We start from the raw sequence: 26093 nt of genomic DNA, 5'->3' as shown, positions 1-26093 counted from the left end.
AGTCAGGCAACCAGCCCAGCCACCCCCGATGGATTGAGGTGAGTGGCGCAGCAATTGCGCTGTAAACGTTTAGAACATTGGCAACTAACGAAAAAAAAAAAAAAATAATAATAATAGCAATCATCAGCCCAGGCATCAGCACCTGCAATCCCCCCAGAGTACTAGAACGCATTTTCAAGTCAAGTGGCAATAGATGGGCATGAGTGGCATGAAACCAACCAGCTTGTTGCCTGCCTAACACGCTCAGATTAAGCTCGCTCCTACCTGGCGCAACTAACTGCCTTCTACCACCCACGCATTCACTTTTTCCAAACACGGCATAGTACATATGTATGTATGTATGTACATAAGCCACAGTAGTTTTACCTTAAATTACTGTCTAGCGTTGGGCAACCAGCACCATCCATTCATATCCAACTACACGGCGACGATTGCTTGTAGTACTACGAGTACCCGTAATTGCACTACCGTTGGTAACCGTAGGGTTGCGGTAGCTGCTGCTGCCGACCGATACTTGCGACAACCCCTGCGCATTCTAGCATCACTCATACGCCACGTTGAGATTTATGACAGCTCATGGAATTTCATTTTCAGCTCAGCTGTGTTTTTATTGCTGGTGTTCCTGCTTTTTTGTTGTTGTTAGTTGGCGTTGGCGTTGGCTCCGTTGTCGTTGACGTTGCCCTCTCCACAACTTGAAGATGCTTAAAACATTGTATGAATTGAGTAGTTTCCTGGCTTGGCTGATGAATGAATGAATGCATGAGTGAGTGAATGAATGAATTAACGAATGAGTACATGAATGAAATAATGACTGGCTGTAGGTACGTACATATGTATGTTTGTTTGTTTCACGTCCGCAACGTCGAATGTAACTATGAGTGAATGACAAAAAAGGGAGAAGGAATAACAGAAAATCATTGGGGCATAGGGTTACTTTAAATTACTACCACACATCATTGCCTAGGGTTGCTTGCTTCGTTGCCTTTATGGGGCGGGAGTCTAACTTTAGAGACATCGTTCACTTCATTTGCTGTGATATAGGGAGGTTGAATTTTTAAACTTTAAAATTTATATAATCTATATGTAACCGGCCAAACCCGGTCTTAGGACAAACTAGTTTTTCCTAGTCCAAACTAAAATTCTACCTTGATCCGATTCATCCGCCCAATGCGGAACCAAGTTGGGTGCAACAATATTGTGGACTGTGTAAATGAAGTTGGACTGATTAGGGTTAATGCCTGGCTAGAGGTCTAATTTAAAATACAGAAAAAAAATAATTAGACAGTTGCCACCTGTTTGGAAATTGCAGTTTAAGTAAATTGATAAGTTAAAGTAACCATTGCAATATGGGTATCAAAGTAAAGAGGTTTAGGAAAGTTTACTGCCAAAAATATTTTTGAAGATGGTTGCCACCTATTTGTAAAATGGGTCATTCTATGTAAAAGAGGAAACGACATGTACTTAAATATGCCCTAATTATCTCTATTTAATTTCATAAGTAACATATTTTTTTTAATTACTACATTTCATTAATCTGTTGGAAAATATTAAAAAAAATATGAATTTGCAATTTTTTGTCTATGGATAAGGTCCTTCATTCTTAACCACGGCGTAAGATTAGATGTGATTTTTAGTCTCACAGTGTGAATTGCGATCGGAACGCCCAACAAAAGCGAGAGTTGTGACATCTGACCCACCCTAGGCAATTTGCACATGCGCAAAAGCGATGAATCACAGGTAGTCAGTGGCGCTGCCAGCCCGGTGATATCGTTTCAAGTGTACCCTTTTGCACCAATCATCAGTTCTGCAGTTTTCCGCAATGTCACTGTGCTGTGGAAAAGAGGTCAGAAACTCATTGACAAATTTTTAGCCCACCATTAGTGAGGTCAACGCCCTGATTACCCTTTCAGAGTAGATGCTTACCTACCTTCTAGACCGCACAACCTTAAGCAGTATAGCAGTATGGTTATTTAACAGCAGCCACTTCCACCTGAAGACTAATACAGCAGTCAAGAAGCCCTAAACTTGACGTTGTTGGTGAGCTTTTCATCTAGCTTTGACTTAACTGTTAGAGATTCACTGATATCTCCCTCCTGGCACCTCGCCTCAGCCAATCATTCCTTAAAGGGAATGTGTGTAGAGAAAAATTTGCGTCATTCAATGTCATAGACGCAGTGATCCGTGTAACTCGGAATGAAGAGAGGTTAAAATAAAAACTATCCTCCGACATAGCGACACATTTAAAATTTTTAAACCAAAGATATGAAATATTAGTATCAAATGAAGGGCGATTAAACATTTTCGAGTAGTGTTGCCAACTGTTTAAAAAAATATTTTTGTTAAAAATATTAAATTGAATAGGAAACAAGTAAGAAAGTCTAAGTTCGGGCGGAGCTGAACATTAAATACCCGGCGCAAATATTAAATATATGTTTTTTCACCTTTCCGAAACCTACCGCAGATGGTAAGCCGGGGTGTATCAATTTTGAGTAAATTAGCGTCCTTCAATTTCGAAATATTGAAGTTTCAAGCATTTCTGAAATTTACCGTTATATGTAAAGCGGCCTCAATTTTATTCCGCTTTCAATAATTTTCAACGTTTTGCTTTTTTGTGGCAAGCACACCACACCGAGTTTAGTACAAATTAGTAGAACGGTTACCGATATACTTATATGTGATCATAAGTGGGCGGTGCCACGCCCATTTTCCAAAATTTTACCATAAACATATTTCTTGGTAAAGAGTTGTTGCAGGCATCAATTTTGAATAAATAAGCTTTAATATTTACTGATTTATCGAAGATTTTGTATTTCTCTAAATTACCGTTATATGGGATGTGGGCGTGGTTATTGTCCGATTTTAAAAATTTTCGGCCATTTGTTATGCTGTGCGAAGGCCAAGAAAGAAATTGGTGCAGCGGTTCCTAAAATATACACATGTAACCATAAGTGGGCGTGGCTACGCCCATTTTCCAAAAATGTATAATATTCTTATTTTTCGTCAAAAAGTTATTGTAAATATCAATTTTGAGTGAATTATCTTCAGTAGTTACTAAAATATCGCAGTTTTCGTATTTCTGGAAATTACCGTTATATGGGAAGTGGGCGTGGTTACAGTCCGATTTCACCCATTTTCAAAACCAACCTACATTGGATTAAGGGAAACCTGCATACCAAATTTCGTTGAGATATCTCAATTTTTGCTCGAGTTATCGTGTACACGGACGGACGGACAGACAGACATGGCTTAATCGATTTCTTTTTTCATCCTGATCATTTATGTATACATTTGTCTATATCTATCTCGATTCGTTTTGGCTGTTACAAACAACCGTTATGTGAACAAAATTAATATACCCTTGTGCACAAGTGCGCTCGGGTATAAATATAAAATAAGACAACTTGAATAGCAAACGAATAATATTTAAGAGCACCTTTAGCTGTAAGAATTTTTTAAGATAGTTGCCACCTATTTAAAATTTTTAGGTAATTTAAATAGGTATTTAGTTAAGTAATTTTAAAATATTGCTATAAAGGGCGTGCGACTACGAATGGAGTTGCCACTTTTTAAAAATAAAAAATAAAAATTAAAAAAATATGAAATATATTTTTATGTGTGTATGAACAAAAAAATATCATTTAGAGCATTTTATTTAATTTTTGAACCAAAGGTATGTTATATTAGTATCAAATAAATTGAGATTATAATTAAAAGATTCGAGGAGTGTTTTCGACTGTTTATAAAAATAATTTCTATTAAATTAAGGGGGGAAAGGATAAAATAAGATAATTTGGATAGAAAACTAATAATATTTAAGACCACTATGAGGTGAAAGTATTTTTTAAAGAGTTGCCGCCTATTTAAAATTTTTGGGTTATTTAAATAGATATTTAGATAATGCTCTCAACCTCATTCGTCATATTCTAAGTACGCTTATTTATTTAAGTAATTTTAAAATATCAAGGAGTGAGATTAGGAATAGAGTTGCTACTTTTTAAAATAATAAAAAAATATAAAATTTTGGGCCTTATGAATAAAAATAATTGCTTTTTCTTAAAATTTCAAACCTTTTACTCGATTTATTCAAAGAAATTTAAGTAAAAGGTTGAAATTTTAAGAAAAAGCAATTGCATAGTTTTTCTTCACAAGGCCCATTATGAAATCTAGTTTTATGTGGATATGAACTAAAATATCATTAAAAAATTTTATTTATACATTATTTACAGTAAGGTTTCCCCCAGTAAAAAATGCAGTAAGTAAAAAAAGTATGTATCGCACGTTAAAGTTGATAATATGGACATCAAACGAACTGGACTTGCTATCATTTAACTTGTGTTTTTAACAGCAAAATGTAGCACTACACACCAGCCATAGACTAGACTAGAAAAGACCTGTACCAATTTTATAAAGCCTTGTTTTGAATTATTATTTAAATTTTTCGAAGACATTCAATTTAATGACATTTCCCTGACTACATATTTGTTACTTTAGGGCAACTTTAATAATATGTCGCTATTAAAGCATACGCCACAACTTTTGTGTACACTTTTTGCTCTTATTTTGAGCTGCGAATATTTATATTTTTGCTCTGCTCTCATCACATTTCTAATTAAAATTTATTCATGAGCAAAATTAATTATGACCAGGCTAAGTAGCAACGACAAACACAACAACCACAGCGACTGCAAAAAAAACAACAACAATCACCCTTGCGCATTCGCAGCAGTGTCAGTGGCAACTGCAAGCAAGCCACTAACCTCTGTCTGAAAAAAAACGGAACCAGAAAATCCAAACATAGGCACCAACAACAACCATAATAGCAACAATAGCCCTACAACTCAAGCTGAGGCCAGCAATGCAACACACCATACCGTTCATTATCATGTCGTACCTGTCTACCCTTTTCCCTTCTCTCTTCCTGCTGTTTCATAGGTCAATCCCCAATATGGTAGTGTATTCACAACACAACCACTGAGCCTCCGATGCAGCGACCCCAATGTGAATGAAAAAATATATATTTATATACGAAAAAACATCTCCACCTGATACTAGCAAAACGTCCTTCACTCGAATGCTCATTGCAGCAGCAACAAATACAACAAGTGCCATTAAAAGTTGCAACAACAGAGCCCCACCATCACCATGGGCACCGCTGCAATAAGCTAGCTGTGGCAGTAACCTGAGCAGCGCTTGGCAAGTGCATTTTGAACAAAAAATGGCAATTTGCTGCCTGCCATCAACAGAAGCACCAGCAACGACAACAACGGTAACGAGAGACCCCAAGTATACGTTAACTAAATGCCGAGCCAGTGAGCTGAGCTACCTGTCGTTTAGTTGATAGTTGTGCGCACTTGGTAAGGTGGCTGTGTTGAATTGGTTGGTTGCCTTGCCTGTCCGCTGCTGTGTACATATGCATATGTAGTTGCTAATGTATAGTTGATGGGCTGCCAGAACGCCTCTTGCTTCACTTCCTGCCTTCCATCCATCCCGGTTCACTGCTATTACGTTGACTGGCCTCTGCCAACTCGACATTAACAAGCTAAACTATAAACTATGCTGCTGTGGATAGGCAGGCAGAAGTGCATTTGCTGTTCCTCCTCGCTGCTCACTTAAATACGCAATCAACACGAACAGCGTTTCAACAACACTAACTACATCCAATAAAACACGCTGTAAAATTTAACTACTTTAAATGGCTAAGAGGATATTTCCTGCAATAGATTTACAATGCAAATCAGAAATGTTATTAGATTTTTATGGTGAATGATTTTAAAGCCTAGAATGGATTAGAATTAAAGAGTGGAACTTCAATCCTGTTGAGACACCGTGCGAGAGAGATGTTTGTATATTCAGCTCGTAAAGCCTTAAATAATTGGCTTCAGTAAACTTTTCTAGGTCCTTGAATATTTTAATTCTATAGACTAAAAATTATTGCTAATACAAAGTAAACAGTTTTGTATAGAAGTCGATATTGACGGTAGACTTACAGGGTAGTTCTGGCAATCGTCTTTCAACCCAGCACAGTTTTTTTTTCGTAAGACGAATTACACCGGCACACAAAAATAAAACCAGACCCACCTACCGACATGTATTTTAGCCACTGAATCCGAATCTGAGGTCCGTTTGACTCGTAAATCCTCAAAATTTCGAGAAAGATCCGCAATTTTCGCAATTTACTCGATTACTCAGGTCTGGTTAAAAACACACACCACTTTTTTTCTTATGTGCCACTGTTATCACTTCTGTCAACTTTCCTGGCAGCTCTTTTCTGCCTTTTGCAAGACTAATTAAATTCTGCTAACGAGGAGGTTTTAGCGTTATCCTGTTTATCTATTAGCAATAATAATTTAACTAATGTGTGTTCAGAAATGCATCAAGCCAAAGCATCAAACGCATTTATTTCTAAACTATTATTTATAGAAATGTGTTATTTACGCAACTAGGGTCCAATTAGGCATTTAACTGTGGTTGCGCATATTGGACATTTCCATCAATTATAGTTTAGAAATAAATGCATTTGATGCTTTGGCTTGATGCATTTCTGAACACACCCTAAAACTCAAAAGAAAACTGAATAAAAAAATAAACAATTGTAGTTATAAAGGTAAACTGTAAAAAAACAAATATTAAAAAAATAAGTTTCTAAAAATTAAATGAAATAAAAGAAATATTTTTTTAAACAATAAAATTTAAAAATCAAAAGAATCTTTAATTAAAACTGTTAAAAAACAATAAAAAGATTAAAAATAAATCCAAAGAAATTAAATTGAAGATAAAAGAAATTTAATTTCTAAGAATTAAATGGAATTAAAAAAATATTATGAGATTACAAAAAGTCTCCGTGAATACTTAGACGCCGGATGATATTAAATTCCATGACTGAGTGTGCGGAAGTGTAATCGTCATGTAAGCGTTGTATCATGACTGTAACGATTAAGCAACTATTTGTGATTGAACGACCAGTTTGGAGAAAGCCTTAGTCATTACAAAATAAATTTAAATTTTGTCAATTTATTGCTATAAATAAAACTGGTGCATTTTACCATGTTAAATTTGGTAAACCATTATCGGTTATATATACACACATACATATGTACATACATATTTTCCAATTCACCGTTGTAAGAAATTTGGTTTCGGTTTACCCAAACGATCTCCCCCTGAAAAGCCGATTTTTTTTTACTAATTAGCCTTCATAGCGTCTTCGTGTCAAATTTGACCTCGGAAAACGCGGGGTCAATACTTTTGATATTTTGTGACTTATTCTATACTATTTTTCTAGTTTTCAATTTTTTCACACACAAGATCTTCGGGTCAAATTTGACGCAATATAAGAAACCTAGTTTATTGTATTGCTGAGTGTAATATTTTGCTCAATAATCATGTTGACGATTTTCCTGTTTTGCTCGACACCAGTTAATTCGTCTCTTTCTCTTTTATTGACCTCTATAAATGCTTTTATATCGGGGGAATCCGCAGACTATTGATTTTTTTTTGTAAACGTGAAATGTTATCGACTTATATTTATTCACTAGTAAAGTAAACTCGAAAGGAATAAAACGCGTATATGAAAAATTTTGAACGTTGAGCCAAATGTCCTAGAGAAAAATTAAGGCTGAGGACATTGAAGCCATAGTAAATGAAGTATCAAGCGAGGCGAAATCTTGTTCTGAAAGCACAGATAAAAGGATAAATATATGCTAAACGGTCTGATAATTCCAGTGAAAGTTACATGTGCTAAAATTGCAACGAAAATGTTTTTCTAAATGTTGACACTTCTAAAAAAAATTTAAAGCGATTTTTTTTGGAACGCATTTTCGTCATCCTTTGTCAAATTTGGTTTGGAGACAAACCGGTTTCGGCGTTGTGGCATCTTCAGTGTAATTTTTTGTTCCAAAATAAATCATCTTACCACCTTGTCTGCAAAATAAACCAACACCAACAAAATTAAAAGTGTTACCAATAGCACCATTTTCTCTACTTCAGCAATATCGGAAGGATCCAGATAAAAGACGACTAAGGGAAGTCGATGCACTTATAACCTAATCACTTGTAAACAGTTTATATATAACCAGCATTGTGAAACGATTATTTTATGTAACTAATGCAAAAAATAAATACTAGAATTAATTTAAAATTTGTATTATGTGTTGTTATTATTTTTAATTTATTTCATATACATGCGTATGTTCATATATAGGTATACATATATTCCTTGCGCCAGTATTCTGAAGTGGACAAAATTTTACATAAATGTTTATAAAAACATAAAGTTTACTCAGTAGCTGCAGTGAAAAATAATATTCAAGGCCCAATAGTACAACTTTAATATGTTAAATCACTTTCGATACTAGTATTTTACTACATGGGTCAAATTTGACCCGAAGAACTTTAACGTCAATAATTTTGAAGATCTTATTAAGGTTAAATGTGTATCTGCTTATATTCAATTATAATGCACTTTTATGCAATCGCACCCGCCAGTTAAGCGAAACTTTTAGGGAACTCCCTTAAACACGAAAGGGGAAAACTAGAATTGAATGAGTTACAAAACTGCGCACTCGAAAAATTCTAAAAGATCTGATTAAAAAGTAGAAAATTTGCGTGAAATTTTATTGAATTTCCCAGAGTTTTGCACAAAGTTTAGAAATTTTATTCTGGTTTTTTTGTTGTATGAAATATATTTTTATAAAATATTTGCGCAAAAAATTAACATAAAAATATTGTGAAAGATTCTCTGTGCCCATACTTTTTGCCGTTTATTTACCAACATTCACTTTTTAATGTTTTTTTTTTTTTTTAGTTTTATTTTTTCATTCGCTTTATTCGCTTTTTTCCTTTTATTTTTATTTTTTGGTTTGGTCAACATAATAATTATATTTTAGTATTATCTTTGCTATTTTTTTAAATAGTTCTTTAAAAAATCACGGGTTTTCTTTAATTGTTTTATTTAATTTGATTTTACTTTATTTTGTTTTCGATCGTTTTTTTAAGGCTACACTATTTCTATTTTGTTTGAACTTTACTTAAGAATTCAACACATTTTGTATTTTCATAATTATTTACTTATTTTTGTTTTAATTTTTTTATATTTATTTTTTAAATCGAATACATTGCTTTACTTTACTTTAATTAATTTAATTTTAATTTAATTTCAAGTAAGTTCCGCCGCTGTTAATTTGTTACCATATTTTATTTTATGCTTTTCTTTATTTTTATATGTAGGATTTTTTATTTTCTCTTCCTTTCTTCATTTTCTTAAATTTCGTTTTTTGTTTATGTTTTTTTTTTTTGTTTTTGAAGCACTTTCATTTACAATATTCATCGGTGAACTCATTTACCTTCGCAAAACATTTTTAATATCCATGCACTATTTGGCTTACACTTTTTCCCCATACACTCATACATACTTCTACCAACTATTGGTTACCCAACGTGTAGCCAAGTCAACCATCATTCATTCCCCTTTCTAACTACCTGCACTCTGCACCAAGTTCATTTCCGCCCATTTTAGCAGTTAAGTGTTTTTATACTTCGCATCCCTCGCGTAAAAATTGTGCCACTTCAAGAATAGTTAAAAAAAAACTAATAAAAATTGCGATCACCGCGAACCACATTTTTTACATTACCGCATTCCAGCCTCGACGCGCTGAAAACCCATTATGGCCTGTGGAATGTGATGGCTTGGGAGTTGGGTGATTGCATCTGAATTCAGTGGCTTCTCAACGGCAATCTGCAAGAACCACCACCCACTGCCGTGTTTTGTTTATTGTTGAGCTACCAGCATTTATGTATGTTATTATTTAGTATACATGTGTTTGTATGTGTAAGAAGGACGCAGTTGAGTAATGGCAGCCACTGGGTATTATGCGAAAAAGCCTCCTCCCCCTTAGCACCCACATTTTGCTACTATGGAGCCATTCATTGTCATTTTATACGGTTGTAGCTACGATTTCATTCCGGTTGTTTTTTTGTTTCTTGCTTTCGCTCATTCGGTCATCCGAATTATGTCATTCATTGTATCCTTCCATACAGTATTTCAGTTTACGAAGAAGCCTACCATTAAATTTATTCTTTTCTCCACTTATTTTAATTTCCCTCCATCAACTGTCGCTGATATAAATCTACCAGAATTTACTGCTCTCACTGCTCCGGCTGGCACTCGTTGGTCGTGTTGTGCCCATTAATAATTAAAATATTCGTTGCGTTGCATTTTAATTCGTGTTGTTTTGCTGCATGCAACGCCCGCGACGAGTGGGCTTTCATTGCTGTTGCCATTTTTGTTGCTGATATTTTTTTATTTGTTGATGGCTGCTATTTTGTTATTTTGTTGCGCCACTTGTATGTTGGTATCTGTTGTTTTTTTTTTTTTTTTGTGTTGTACTGACGAAGGTTGCAGCTTCCTCTCTTTGCCTCAATGCTATATCTGCAGAAATAACAGCAAATGCAAATACATATGTAATTTTTAGCGTCGTTCCTCGGTCTTCAATCGGCATATCTGCCTACACATGCCACCTTAACGTGGCCATTTTAGCCCTTCGGCCACCCTTTGGAGACCGACCTCGTCATCTTATCTTATTATGTATATATCATACATTGATTGTTGGCTGTTATGACACTGCTGCTACAACATTGCTACTCCAACCCCTTATTTTCACCTTCATATTTGCTGCATTGTTCGTGGTTCCTCAGTGGTGGAGCTGAGACGCCTCTTGATGATGGTCTTCAACATTCAGCTTGCATTCGCTGGTTGGTTAATTGACGTGCGTAATACAAGCATTTGTTTCCTGAGTGTACTTATGAATACGTATAAGATAAGTATATTTTCGCCTCAACTGCAGTGCTCAATGCGTCCTGGGGAAGAGCGACATAAAATGTGGGCAATTTATATTTCGCCAGATAGAATTTTGAATGTACATATGTATGTCTTTAAACCTGATTCCCCAAGATACCTTCAGCCTTCATGAATAAACAGAAAAAGCCTTGATAGCCCAACTCTAATAAAAAATGAGAGAGACGGCACATATATCAAGGACGCATTCTTACATAGCTGATTAGAAAACCAATGAGTGATTTTGTATCAACTCGTAACTAATAAATATTTGTACACTTAGGGCCGTCTTCTGAAGTAACCATTAACTTTAAAGCTCACTGTATGTTTAAAGGTTGGATTACAAATAAAACTATGTCTAAAGATAAGCATTTCTATTATCGGTTTTTGACGTATGCGTGTTTCTTGGTTGTAAACCAATTTTAAACCGATAACAAAATGCTTTACTTTAAACGCAATCGTAAATTTTAATGTAACCTTTAAATATAAAGTTAGTTTTAAAGTGAAAGGTTACATGAGAAAACTGCCCTTACCCACGCAAACTTGACCACCACTTTAAAAACAAAATGAAAAGAATTTTGTAAATTAATAAAAAAAAATATTTTTTGTAAACAGTTCAAACCGTAACAAAAGCTATATATATAGATAAAAGTTTCAAACTTTGTAACAAATTTAAAAAACTGTATAAAATTATCTACAAAACTTCAGACTTTTTACGAAAATTTGGGGTATGAAGTTTAATAGCCCATATAATTTTAATATAAAATGTGGAAGTTTGAAGTGGCCTAAAGTTCTCGGTAATTTTTGAAATTTTATTTTGGCAATGGTCTTGTGTAGTTTTCCATGTAACGTATGCTTTTTACACTGCCGGAACAAAGTATTGGCACAGCAAATTTTTCACAATGTAGGCAAAAATTTGTATTCTAATATTTTTCCGCCAATTTTGTATAAAAATATGGTTCATTTTACAACAAAAAACATAAAAACATAATTCCTAAACTTTGGGCAAAACTCACGAAAATTCAGCAAATTTTCAACCTTTCAGATTTTTTGGTGTTTTTTTTTAAGTATGCAGTTTCGCATTCCAGTACAAAAAATGCATGCTCGAAGTTAGTAAAAATCGCCTTAATTTTTGAGATTTTTTTGTTGAAGGTGATTTGCATTTTTTCCACATAAAATATTTTAGAAAAAAAATTTTCGTTTTGAAGACTGTGTGAAAAAAATGCCAAAAATCAGCGGCAATTCCTAGCTACTTAAAACTTGTATTTTGTAATGAAATTGATTGGACTACAAATCTGCATACTGAGAAAAATTCAAAAAAAAACTGATTAAAAAGTCGAAAATTTGCATGTCCGGCAGTGTATATGGAAACAAATTTTCGGTAATAAACCAGAATTTCGAGCTAGAACTTGCACTCTATATACGGAAAAAAATGCGCAACACCCTCGTCAAAAAAAATAAATAAAATCTCAAAAATCTACGGTAATTTTTAGCTATTTGAAACTTGAACTTTATTGGACTAAAATTGAATAAGCTACAAAACTACATATTTGAAAATTTTCTAAATATTCTGATTAAAAAGTTTGAAATTTTGATCACAATTTTTTGAAGTTTGATTAATTTATGTGAAATTTCTGCAAGCTTTGAAGCTTCCGTTTCTGTGGTTTATGTTATAGATGAAATTATATTTTAAATAAAATGTATTGAAAATAAATAAACATAAGTTGCAAACAATATTATTTGAAATTATGGTGCTAAATCTGTGAGCATACATAGCTTTATAGGTTTTTTGGATTGTTACTGAATAAATATACTATAAATATGCGTATGCGTTTTTTTTTTAACTTGTCGTACCGAACTGAAGCCCCGGTTCAAAGACAAACACCCGCTTTGAAGAACCAATCCAAAGGTACAAAAATGGTTCGAACCGTGAAACCAAACCTACCAAATTTTTCATCCGGTTCACGTCCCTTAAGTTACCGATTACATTTACTGCAAATGTTCATAGTTATTTCATTCACCTGTTTAGCATGTGTAATTCCCAACACGCTTGTGAAATTATTTGTTGAAAATGAAAGTTAGTAGCTTCATCCAGCAAATTTCAATATGTATTTAAATTTTCAAGACCTTATAGCGTTTGTAATCTTGTACAGGTGGCTTCTGGATAAAACGTTTAGAGTTAAGTCGGAAGGGTTCAGAGAGCTATTGAATAAAAAGTAATTTCTTATTAAGAATCCTACATTTTCTCAGTTTGGAAAATTTGCACCAGTTTAATTCATCACCCGCAGATGTTTAGCAAATGAAATATTCAACGATTTCGGAGTCCCAGATATGTGAATACATAGTCTAAAGGCGCTGGCCCAATGCAGGCTAGCTTTGCACGCCTTGCTTACTTTAATTTGCTTTGATTTACTTCAAAACTCGTTTGGCCAAATGGCGGCTTGGAACGCTGTCAAAGCAACCAGCTGTGTAGTTAAAAAGTCAAGGTCTGTTTCCTTACACTAAGAATAATTTTGCCATAAAATTCCAGAAAATTAAAAAAAAGAAATACAAAACAATCTTTTCATATATATTTTCAAATGAATGTGAATTAATTTTTGCATTTCAGAGGAATGATAATAATTATACATACATATATAATTATATGTACATTTATTAAAAACAACAAACTCAAAACAAAAAAAAATCGATTTTTCAAGAGACGACTTACCAGTAGTTTGACATCATAAATATCGCCAGCTTTGTGTGAAAAGTTGATAAGTCTACATTTTATGAAGCCTCAAATTTTGATATACTTAGAGAGTAAGAGAAATTAAGGATTAATGTACTTGTTTTATTTTTTCTCGTTTATATTCAATAAAAGATAAATTTTATAAGTCCAAAAGAGGCCCCGAATATGCAATAAGGCCAAAATAATACGAAATTTTTTAACAGAGATCTAATCCTTCTGATTTGTATGGAGTTTTGCTTTGCTTTAAACACGCAAAATGTTGTTTTCAAAGTCCATGTAAAATTTGTGAAAATGGACTTAGCATCTTTTCACTTTAAGCCAGCGACTTATTAAATATAAATATGGAAACATAGATTACTTTTTATTAAACTTTGAGTTACTAATATTATACATATATTTTTTTTAAACTACGTAAGAAAATTTTTGTACATAAAAAGATGCAGCAGTTTGTTTGAATTGATTTAGAACGGGAACATATCTTTTTGTCAAAAGGCTACGAAACGCTTTCAAATAAAACATTTGCCTATTTGAAACTTTGAGGCGCTTAAAGCAAGTGAAGCAAAACTGCTATTTGGCCACCCTTCATACGTTTTAGTAAATTCCAAATAACTTTTGACAGTTCTCAAAGCGAAACAAGCCAAGCAAGCCTGCACTGGGCCAGCGCCTTAAAAGCAAGTAAAAGTAGAAAAAAATGTGGCAGCCGTCTGCATATCTATGAATCTGCAAAACATATTTGAAAATAATTCTTTAAAAACTCGCAATTTATTCAAACATGGAAAATGTTACTCATACCGTACATGGCGTATGAGTAACAATCTTTCCTGTTCATTTTTTTCATTTAACCATTCACAACTTTTTTATTTATCCATCGATTTTCTTCGTCAGTTGCTTGATTTTTTTTCGTTAAAGAAATTTACAAAAAACTGATAGTTTTTAATTTTTTCCCCTGTTAAAATTTGAATTTTTTTCATATAAATGAAAATATTTTGGGAAAATGACCTGATCTAGGGCTGAAAGTTAAATATATGTGCTTCGACGTTTTTTGGGCATTTTCAAAACTTGAAAATTTCCCTACAGTGTTAATAGTATTAGTTATTAAAAATGAATTGAGCACTAGGCAAAACTTCTCAAGATTTTCATAATTTGACTTATTTTTAAATCACAAAATAAAGATATTTGGATAACGTAAGTAATAATTTTCTTAAAAATTTTACTCTCAGTCTTTTTGTTTATCTTTCGTTTTTATTTTTTTTGTGGTTTTTGTTTATCTCTCTTTTTTCCTATTTTTTTTTGGTTTTTTAATTTTTTTATATTTATTTTTTACTTATTTTAAAGTTTTTTCTTTTGCATATACATATTTTTTAATATTTTTTTTCATATACGTATTTTTTAATTTAATTATTTATTATTTATTCCTTTAATTTTTTTTTATATTTTATATTTTTTTTTGTAATTTTTTTATAATTTTTATTTTTTTTACCACGCTGAAGAAGAAGCAGAAGAAAATATTTACGTTGTCGAAATACTAACCACGATTTGAATAAGCTGAATTGAAGATTAGAAACAATTGTAGCATAAGCACATCGCCCTTTTTACTTTAATTGTCATGTGCACATAAGTAATGTATAAACAAATAGGAATGTACACAAACAACAGTTTACCCAAATCAGTTACATTGAACTCAGCGGGAGTTTATGCAAAGACTGCATTCATCGCACATAGCGAGGATCTTGTTACACTTGTGCGGACGGTCAAAGACACCGCCAAAGACAGTCGCAGTGACTAACTGATCCACAACGTCAGTTTGTCAATGCGACTGACATATTTATATATTTATTGCAACCATATGTTGACTTAGCATATTTTAGAGTTATGTAGTTAGTTTGTAGGTATTAGTAGTATATTTGTATACATTCTAGTTCGTAAATAATTTGTAAGTGTTAGTGTAAGAATTTGGTATAAAAGAAAGTGAAATCAATAAAGTAAACCAATTGGTGATCAAACTCCAACCAATAACTTATTATTTGCTATACAATAACGTCTGCTGCACCACCGCCCAGCACCTAAATATATAAAAAAAAAATATCATGAACGACGGACGCGCATTGGACCTAGCAGCAGTTCAAGTTGTAAACCAACCAGCAGCCAAGTGGAAGAAATCCAACGCATGAAGAGGAAGAAGAAGAAAAAATCCACTCCATAGGCATTGAATTAAATTGAAATTCCTACACACAATAAATAAGAGTGCTCATGAGTGCATAGAATACCCAAGCAGACAGGCAGGCGGATGGCAGCTACCGTAGCTGCCTTAAAAACTACCCAGCCAACGAAACGCGCTCAATCTTCCCCAGCTGCCGCTGTTGCGAGCATTGTTCGCGCGCCTAATAATATGCCACATTGTTGGCATCTGTGGATATTTGGAACGCATGCTGCAACGTGCAACATCATTAACTATGCAGCAGTCAGCATGTTGCAATATGCATGCGCTCGCTCGCCCAAGGATACTTACCACAGCAGCGCGCTGCTTCAACTGCCCGCTTTCCTATATATGTACCTGCTTGTCCACGGACCTATGCTACCTTGCTCCTTAGCTGATCTAATTGCAAATGAATGCTTTTTATGGCGAAATTACGCTAGGAAACCAGCTCAAGCAGTGCGCAGTGCAGTGCCTAAATAAACTAAAAAACAACAATAACATAAACTCGCAAGCGAGCAGTAAGCTTAATAATACGACGGGGGATAAAACTAGCGCAAAAAATACGAAAAAAATTAACAGATTGCTAGGAAAGTCAACAAGGATAAGCTAACCACAATATTTGCAGACAATCGGCCGCACATCTCTCTCCCTCCCCGCTCGCTCGCTCGGCAGCGCGCGTGATAAAATGAAGCAAAATATTTGTATGCGTGCAATGACTGCGCTGTGGTTGGATGCATGGATGGATGGATGGATGCGTTGCGTTGCGTTGAGTACCCGCAGGAGCGACCAAGCATACAGCCAGCCAACCAAGTGGGTCTCCAAACCAGCAGCTATTCAGCGTCAGGCACACTTATGCAACCACCCATTTCTCTACGCACAATATAACACAGCCTCTCCATCTTGACTCAGCTCCCCGTCAAATCTCCTTAATCATACACTTTTTATATTCATTAGAGGGCTGACTGCGAAAGGATTAATTGCTTACACTGGATACGAGTATTTGTTAGCAGCTGCATACGAGGCAGGACGAAGAGGCGCGAATATGAGGAAGGCTGCCTGAAATGTATTTGAATACGCATTGTTTGGCATTAATGCGTGGCTGGTGGTGCGCATTGAATTTACATAAAGACAGCCAACAAGGCGAGAGTGGGTATTATGCAGTGCACTCATACTTACATACATACAAATATGTTTGTATGCAGGTGTAAATGTTAAATGTTATTTTAGAAATGTGCGAAGGACTCAAGCTGCAGGTAGACTGCTAGGCAGTTGATTACAGCTATAGAATAATACTAGCATTAAACCTTGACAGTACAATAGCTGCGTCAGAGCATTATTAAAAAAAATATGATGAAGTGATATGAGGAGATTCCACTTGTGTAAATTTGGATTTTGATAGACCCTAGAAAACTAATAACCAACTGACCCAAACCAATCGCCAGCGCTAAAATATGTATACCCTGATGTTTTGACGATTTAATTGATTCATAGTTTGCATACTTACATTCAATACAGCAATAACCACAAGAATTATTTTTAATTTCATACAGAACTCTGGGAAATGCAAGCAATTTGCATCGAAATTTTCAATTTTTCAATTCGAAAAAATTTAATATTCAACTTCAATAAATAAGGTGCAAGTTTTAACTTGATTTTTGAGATTTTTTATCGCATTTTCTTCCAAAGGTATATGAAAGAAGCTACGCAATACACTCAGCGAAAAAAATTCTCAAAAATCAACGGTAATTTTTAGCGACTTGAAACTTGCTTTTTATTATACTCAAATATAATCGGCTAAGAAACTGCATACTCAAAATTTTTCTATGAATTCGAATTAAAAATTTCGATGAAAATTCCCCAAGCTTTCTATGAAACTATAAAAATTGATTCTTGTAATTTTTGCTGTTGAATGAACTATGTTTTATAAAAATTTTATTTAAAAAAATAAGAAAAATTTGGTATGGAGAATATAAGTATGTAAATAAAATCGTCGAAACGTCGAGGTATGCATATTTTTGACACTGTCTGTATATACCATGGGTTTCTCATAAACGGCTTCACCGATTTTAATGAATCAGGGATATTACAAAATGCATCTTTTCAAGATTAGTATTCTAGGGTTAATATATAAATATTTTCTTTGAGGCTTGCCACGTTTTTTTTTTTAATTCCAATTTGTATCTTACTAATTTCAACGAGCATTTTTTTGCCAGATTTAAATATTAATATATTAAATAAATATACACAGTACATTGCCAAAATATGTATTCTTCAACCTGGCCTTTTAATAGGGTTGCCAGCTAATTCAAAAATTCAATTTTTGTTTTAAATATTATTTTTTATAGAATTCTGTTTGTACTGAGTCGACTAAAATAGTTTTATTAATTTACATTATTTTTCCAAATATTTTTTTTTTTTTGTTTCAGTGAACACTGGGTACCTACTCCTTAGGCTTAAATATTAACGCATTGATAATATTTTTTTTTATATAATTTGTATTAGATGTTCGTAATGTTAAATAACAAATTCCATTGACAATATAACATAAAAAAGTATTTTTAACTTAAACCTATCCAATTGATCATTATTTGGTACGCAAATCTTGAAAACTTTTTATAAGTATATTTCAAAATGACGATCATATTTATTTCGCCACGTAAAATGCTAATATTTTCACCGTTCTTTCTTTCCAGCACACTTATCGCCCGCAATGTCCACCGCTGCCTCCACCGCCACTTACACATTTTCATCATCGTCTTCCATCTTGCCAATTGCTGCCAGCGCTTCACCATTTATACCCTCCACGCTGCTCTTCACCACATATCATGACATACAAGTCGCAAACATCACACGGCCGACTGGTAGTCCACAGATCGATGTCATCGTCAAAGATCTCACCGAAACGATGGCTATAGATTTCTATTATGCACGCAATTTGATTTGTTGGACCGATTGTGGTCGCGAGCTAATCGAATGTGTTAATCTGAACACATCGGTGCCATTGTTGAAGGCACCCAAACAAACTGTGATATCTGCGGGTCTAGATAAGCCCGAAGGTCTGGCCATAGATTGGTATACGGATAAGCTATATTGGACGGATGGCGAAAAAAATCGCATCGAAGTAGCGACACTTAATGGCAAATATCAAAAGGTACTCTTCTGGACGGATTTGGATCAGCCACGCGCTATTGCGTTGGTACCGGCGAAACGTCTGATGATTTGGACCGATTGGGGTGAATATCCGAAAATTGAACGTGCCAGCATGGATGGCGATCCATTGTCGCGCATGACTATTGTAAAGGATAATATTTTTTGGCCCAATGGTTTGACGATTGACTTGAAGAATGAGCTCGTCTACTGGGCGGATGGTCATTTGAAATTTATCGATGTTATGAAATTGGATGGCAGCAATCGACGCACAGTTGTTGGTAATTTGGAATATCCCTATAGTGTGACGTACTTCAACAATCGGCTGTTTTGGACCGACTGGTCGAAGGGTGGTTCACTGAACACTTTTGATTTGAAATCGCATGAGTTGCGCGAGCTAATCGATACACCAGAGGCACCGATTTCTGTGCGCACTTGGGATGCGTCACTGCAGCCGTTCGAAGATAATCCTTGTCTGCACAACAATGGCAACTGTTCACACCTTTGCCTACTGTCTACAAATGCGCAAGGCTATAGCTGTGGCTGTCCGACGGGTGTTAAATTGATTTCAGAGACGAGCTGCGCGAATGGCTCACGGGAAATGCTCTTCATTGTGCAGCGCGGCCAGATTAGCAAGATATCTTTAGACACACCAGATTTTACGATATTTCCATTGCCGCTGGGAAAAGTCAAATATGCAATTGCGATTGACTATGATCCCGTGGAGGAGTACATTTACTGGTCTGATGTGGAGGCGTATACGATAAGACGTGCACATCCTGATGGCACAGCCATACAAGACTTTGTGACATCTGAAGTGCGACATCCAGACGGACTGGCAGTGGATTGGCTAGCGCGTAATCTCTATTGGACTGACACAATAACAGATCGAGTGGAGGTATGCCGCTTAGATGGTTCGGCGCGCAAAGTGTTGATCTACGAAGACCTGGAAGAACCGCGTGCCATTGCACTGGCACCTACGCTTGGTTGGATGTTCTGGAGCGACTGGAATGAAAAGAAACCGAAAGTAGAGCGCTCTTCTTTGGATGGTTCGGAACGTGTGGTACTTGTATCCGAAGATCTTGGTTGGCCGAATGGCATTGCATTGGATATTGAGGCGAAAACAATTTACTGGTGTGATGGTAAAACGGACAAGATTGAGGTGGCCAATATGGATGGTTCGGATAGGCGTGTCGTGATTAGCGATAATCTCAAACACTTATTTGGTCTAAGTTTGCTAGATGACTACCTCTACTGGACAGATTGGCAGCGGCGTGCCATTGATCGCGCGCACAAAATCACCGGCAACAATCGAATAGTCGTCGTTGACCAATATCCCGATTTGATGGGGCTGAAAGTGACGCGCCTTCGTGAGGTGAAGGGCTTTAACGCATGCGCGGTACGCAACGGCGGCTGCTCGCAACTTTGTCTCAATCGGCCAAGTGACTACGTCTGCCGCTGCTCAACAGAGTACGAACTGGCGAGCGATAAGAAAACATGCGTCATACCCGAGGCGTTTCTGCTCTTCTCACGGCAGGAGCATATCGGACGTATTTCGATTGACAACAACGAGGGCAATCACAACGACGAGAAGATACCTTTCAAAGATGTGCGCGACGCACATGCTTTGGATGTCGATGTGGCGGATAGACGCATCTACTGGAACGATCAGAAGTCGAAATGTATTTATCGCGCCTTTCTGAATGGCTCCTTTGTGCAACGCATTATCGATGCTGGGCTCATCTTTCCGGAAGGCATAGCCGTCGACTGGTTATCGCATAATATTTACTGGACAGATTCGGAAGCGCGCCGCATTGAAGTCGCGCGCTTGGATGGCACCAGTCGTCGTGTGCTGCTGTGGAAAGGCGTGGAGGAACCGCGTTCCCTAGTGCTGGAGCCCAAACGCGGCTATATGTACTGGATTGAGTCGCCATCTGATTCAATAAGACGCGCCGGCATGGACGGCTCCGAACTGCAGACAATAATTTCTGGCGCGAATCATGCAACGGGTCTTACTTTTGATCCTGACACGCGGCGTCTCTACTGGGCAACTCAATCGCGTCCCACAAAAATCGAGTCTGCCGACTGGGATGGCAAAAAGAGGGTGGTGCTGTTCAACACCGATGTCGATGAGCCGTACGCAATGGCGCTCTATCAAGATTACGTCTACTGGAGCGACTGGAACACAGGCGACATTGAACGCGTACACAAGATGACGGGACAAAATCGGACTCTCGTGCACAGTGGCATGACTTACATACGTTCGCTGGTGATATTCTATCAGAATCGTCAGACGGGCAGCAACCCATGTAAAACAAACAATGGCGGGTGCTCACATTTATGCTTGGCTCAACCGACGCGACGCGGCATGATCTGCGCCTGCCCCACGCACTACACATTGGCTAAGGACGGCGTGTCCTGCCTGTCACCCAAGAACTATGTAATCTATAGTCAGCGCAACAGCTTCGGACGTTTGCTGCCGAACACAAGCGACTGCCCGAATGTGCCGCTGCCGGTGCTGGGTAAGAACATACGCGCGGTGGAATATGATCCAATTTCGCACAACATTTACTGGGTGAGTTCAGAGTGCGCAAAATTGCAAGCAGCCCAAGCTTAAGTGGCGAATTAATTTTTCTTATATTTTTTAGGTGGAAGGACGTAGTCACAGCATCAAACGTTCACCCGCGAATAGCACGTTTGTGAAGGTATTAGTGGGCTCCGGTTCACAGCCTTTCGATATCGCGCTGGATGTGATTGGCCGCCTACTTTTCTGGACCTGTTCACACTCGAACAGCATCAATGTGACGAGGTAGATGGCAGGGCTTAGCATTTTTATTCAATTGAAACATTTCTAAATATTATTTTCTCTCCTTACAGATTCGATGGCGATTCAATAGGCGTCATAGATACCGGCGACTCAGAGAAACCGCGCAACATTGCCGTGCACGCCATGAAGCGTCTGCTATTCTGGACTGACGTGGGTAGCCAACAGGCCATTATACGCGCGCGCATTGATGGTGCTGAGCGCGCAGTGCTCGCATTCAAGCTGGAAGGTGTCACAGCACTTGCAGTGGATCAGCAGAGCGATATGGTATACTATGCGCATGGCAAGCGCATCGATTCTATGGACATAAATGGCAAAAATAAGTAGGCTTAAATTGGCAGTGCCAAATAAAAATTGAAATGCTAAAATGTTCTATTTTTTATTACGCAGAAAAATTCTGGTTTCCACCCATATTTCGCAAGTCATCTCGCTGTCCGCACTTCAGGGCTTCGTCTATTGGTTGGACGATAAAACTGGCGTGGAGCGCATAAGCGTAAATGGCGATGGTCGTCGACCGGAAATGCAGCGTCTGCCGCAAATAACCGATATTGTCGCCGTCTGGACACCCGAGTCGAAACTCTTCCGCAATCACACCTGTCTGCATAGTCGCACCAAGTGCTCGCACATTTGCATAGCCTCCTCGGAGGGACGCGCGCGTGATAATTGCTCGTGTCCGAAGAACCTCATGTTGCTCGAGGATAGACAGAACTGTGGCGCTCTACCCGCTTGCGGCCCGGATCATTTCACATGTGCGGCGCCGGTTAAAGGCGATGGCTCTAGTAGTGATATGAATAAGGATTGTATACCAGCTTCGTGGCGTTGTGATGGACAGAGCGACTGTCCGGATAAATCAGATGAGGTGGGTTGCCCTTCATGTCGGCCTGATCAATTCAGCTGTCAGTCGGGCGAGTGCATAGATAAGTCGCTGGTGTGTGATGGCACAACTAATTGCGCGAATGGTCACGATGAGGCAGACTGTTGCAAACGGCCGGGGGAATTTCAGTGTCCCATCAATAAGGTAAGTGCCAACGCTGTTAATGAAGTTGAAATGGCTACACTAATCTCTATATCGCTATCAATATCTCCTTACAGCTCTGCATCTCGGCCACACTGCTGTGCGACGGTTGGGACCATTGCGCCGATGGCGCTGACGAGTCAGCGGAAATGTGCTTACAAGCGAATACGCGTCGCATGGCGCCCGCTTCTGATAAGAAAGCCTTCATGATACTAATCTTTGCCACCATTGTCATAATTTTCTCCATTGTCTATCTACTTCAAGTCTGCCGCACACGCATTGGCAAAAGTCGTAACGAGCCCAAAGATGATCAGGCATCTGATCCACTCTCGCCTTCGACACTTTCCAAATCACAGCGCGTCTCAAAAATCGCCTCCGTCGCTGATGCGATGCGCATGTCCACATTGAATTCGCGGAACAGCATCAATTCCTACGATCGCAATCACATCACAGGCGCCTCCAGTTCCACCACAAATGGCAGCAGTATGGGTGCCTATCCCATCAATCCGCCACCTTCGCCAGCGACGCGTTCACGTCGTCCCTATCGTCATTATCGCATCATTAATCAACCACCGCCACCGACACCCTGCTCGACGGATATTTGCGATGAATCCGATTCGAATTACACCAGCAGCAAATCGAATAGCAACAACAGCCATGGTGCTGCCAAGCCTTCCACATCGTCTGCGGTGATCTGCATGCAATATCAATATGACAGTGAGCCATATCCGCCGCCGCCAACGCCGCGCTCACACTACCACAGCGATGTGCGAATAGTGCCGGAGTCGTCATGTCCGCCATCGCCATCGTCGCGCTCGTCGACATATTTTTCACCGCTGCCGCCACCACCCTCGCCGGTGCAGTCACCCAGTCGTGGTTTCACGTAACATTTTGAGATTTATTTGTAAAAAATTGTAATATTAAGGCTATGTTGTGTATGAGTGCGCGCGCATGTGTAGTTGTAATTTTGTGTAATTGAGTTGTGTGTGTTAGTTGTACGAGCGTGTGTTGATGAACTCATTATTTTACTGAAAGTTTCAGCTTTTTAGTTTTACCATGTAACTAATAATTTTAATGCCAATTGCAATGACGTAACGTTCATATCATGAAAAATTGCTTCCATCTACAATAGATATTTACCTAGCTTTATTTATTGAAAGGTGCCCTAGTGTTTAAGTGTAGAGTTAATTAAAATTATTTTTTTTTTTTTTGTCTTCATAATTGTACATATGTATAATGGGCTAAGTACGCTATATTTCAAACGACTTTAAAAAGCGCGCCTCTACTGACTGCAGTCAGACAGAAAAATTTAAGTATGATCACCCTACAACAAGGGTCATTACCGAATTTTTGTGTCGTGGTATTGCGTTTTAAAATTTTAGAATTCCGAAAAAAAACGTGAATACCTTTGTTGCCTTTATAATATTTTAAGTAGAAATATCTGTAGGATCTCAAATTTAGAGAGAATTTACTTTTAATTTCGATAGTTTTCCCATTTTTGCCGCCGGCTATGCGTATCGTTAAATTTTGTAAGTGTTAAACTTGTTACTACTATTTTGAATATATGATGCTGAATATTAGCATGCAGCAATAGACTGTTTTTTTCTTACATATTACAGAAAAAGATTACTTGGGACCATTTTGCCGGTGGATAGTTAGCCCTTATTCGGGAGTTAAGTATCCTTTTTCAATAAAATATTTAGGCCTCACTATAAATAGAATCAAAATTTTTTAAATCTAAATTATTGAAGTGAAAAAGTTTCGGTCAAAAAGTTCATATCGCGGGCTCCAAGTGACCATTTCAAAATTTTACAAGATAAGCAGCAATGTTCAAAAATCAACATACATAAAAAATACTTTCAAGTCAGCTTTGAAGATGCCAGTAAACTTTTGATTTATCATTTGAATTTTACTGTAGATGCCTGCTTAATAATATTTTTTAAAAACTTCCTTTTACAAAACATAAATGTCACTCAAGACCTTTTGCATTAATGACGACGATATGTGCAAATTATCGCCCGGATAAATGAATGTCATATGTGAAAACTGAGCCAAATTGAAGTATTGGTATTGAGTAAAATTTTATCGTTGATTTAGTACAATTTTTTGTCACATTTCATCGTATGTCATAAAATATTCCTGCAATATTGTTGCCAAAGGAAACATAGGACAAAATGCTATTAAAGAAAATCATACATAAATTTAAAAATAAGTAATAATAATAATAAAAACAAAATAGTTTAAGAAATTTGTGAACTACTTAAATTCTCTGCGGCCTTTGAGATAATCTATCGTCGGGTTTTTGGGAAATGTCGGGAATGGAATGTCGTCTAATGTAATATAGTACGACATTAATTTATCCGGGCGACAAGCAATTTTGAAATATTTACGCGCACAGAGAATTTTTCACTATATATGCAACAATTTTTATTTTTTCCGCAAATTTTTTATTAGCTATCTAAACTTTGTACAAAACTATGAAATATTCAATTTACATGAAAATTTTCAATTTTTTAATCGGATTTTTTAGAATGTTGTGGGTATGCAGTTTTGTAGCCCTTTAAAATTTTGTATATTATAGTGAAACTTTGAAGTACTTACCGTTGATGTTCGGCAATTTTTTTCACGCTTTTCTTCCATACAATAAAAATTTTTCGAAAATACTTTATATGGAAAAAATCCGTAACGTAAATCGGTTTACAATGTTGAAAACTTCCATGAAAATTTCCATGAAAATTTATTGAATTTTCCTGAGTTTTGCACAAAGTTTAGAAATTTTATCTTTATGTTTTTTGTTGCTGTAAGAACCATATTTTATAAAAAAACTTGCAGAAAAAATAAAAATTTATGCATAGTGACGGCTAAAAGGAAGGTTGGCAAACTTTTCAAGAACGCCCTACGTCAGAATTTGGATGAAGAAAGCCTTATTTCAGGATTTGATTGAAAAGTGCCCTACTAGAATTTGCTTGAGGAACGCCCTATCTCAGAATTTGGCTCAAAAACGCCCTATCTCAACTGAAAATATATTTTGAAAATATATACTTGACAGCACGAATTTCGCTGTGGTGAGTTCGCCGTTCGCCGGTATTTTTTTTTTTTTTTTTATAAGTGATGCCTTCATTATAAGCCTTTATAGTAAATCGCTTCTTCCGATTCTGCTGCTCTATCAAGCCTCGACTCTGTTCTAGTTATCATAATCATTACTATTTCCGAATCGTGTTTAATTCAGAGCTTAAGTTCTTGTGTAAGACTTGCATTCGAATTTAGATCAAATCTATCAGGAAGTCAAATTTTCTTCATTGCACCGCAAACTACAGCCAAACCCGAGTTACAAATATATTAGACCGC

At 36.6% G+C, this 26093-nt stretch overlaps 1 protein-coding gene across 1 annotated transcript in view; it reads left to right on the top strand.

Moving 5' to 3' along the window:
* LOC118744209 (low-density lipoprotein receptor-related protein 6) overlaps nucleotides 1–24142 on the top strand; it is a 184401-nt gene extending 160259 nt beyond the window's left edge. The window contains exons 3-7 of the mRNA XM_036477057.1: nucleotides 18453–21481; nucleotides 21555–21715; nucleotides 21784–22053; nucleotides 22121–22748; nucleotides 22823–24142. Of these exons, the coding sequence (XP_036332950.1) occupies nucleotides 18453–21481; nucleotides 21555–21715; nucleotides 21784–22053; nucleotides 22121–22748; nucleotides 22823–23632 (4898 nt within the window). The 3' untranslated portion in view covers nucleotides 23633–24142. The remainder of the gene's footprint in view (nucleotides 1–18452; nucleotides 21482–21554; nucleotides 21716–21783; nucleotides 22054–22120; nucleotides 22749–22822) is intronic.
* The last annotated feature ends 1951 nt before the right edge of the window (nucleotides 24143–26093 follow it).

This window comes from Rhagoletis pomonella, unplaced genomic scaffold (genome assembly GCF_013731165.1).
Source record: "Rhagoletis pomonella isolate Grant_MI unplaced genomic scaffold, Rhpom_1.0 Rhpom_scaffold_00008, whole genome shotgun sequence".
Classification (NCBI taxonomy): Eukaryota; Metazoa; Arthropoda; class Insecta; order Diptera; family Tephritidae; genus Rhagoletis; species Rhagoletis pomonella.
Note: the sequence above shows the minus strand (reverse complement) of the source record. Positions and strands in the feature narration are given on the sequence as shown.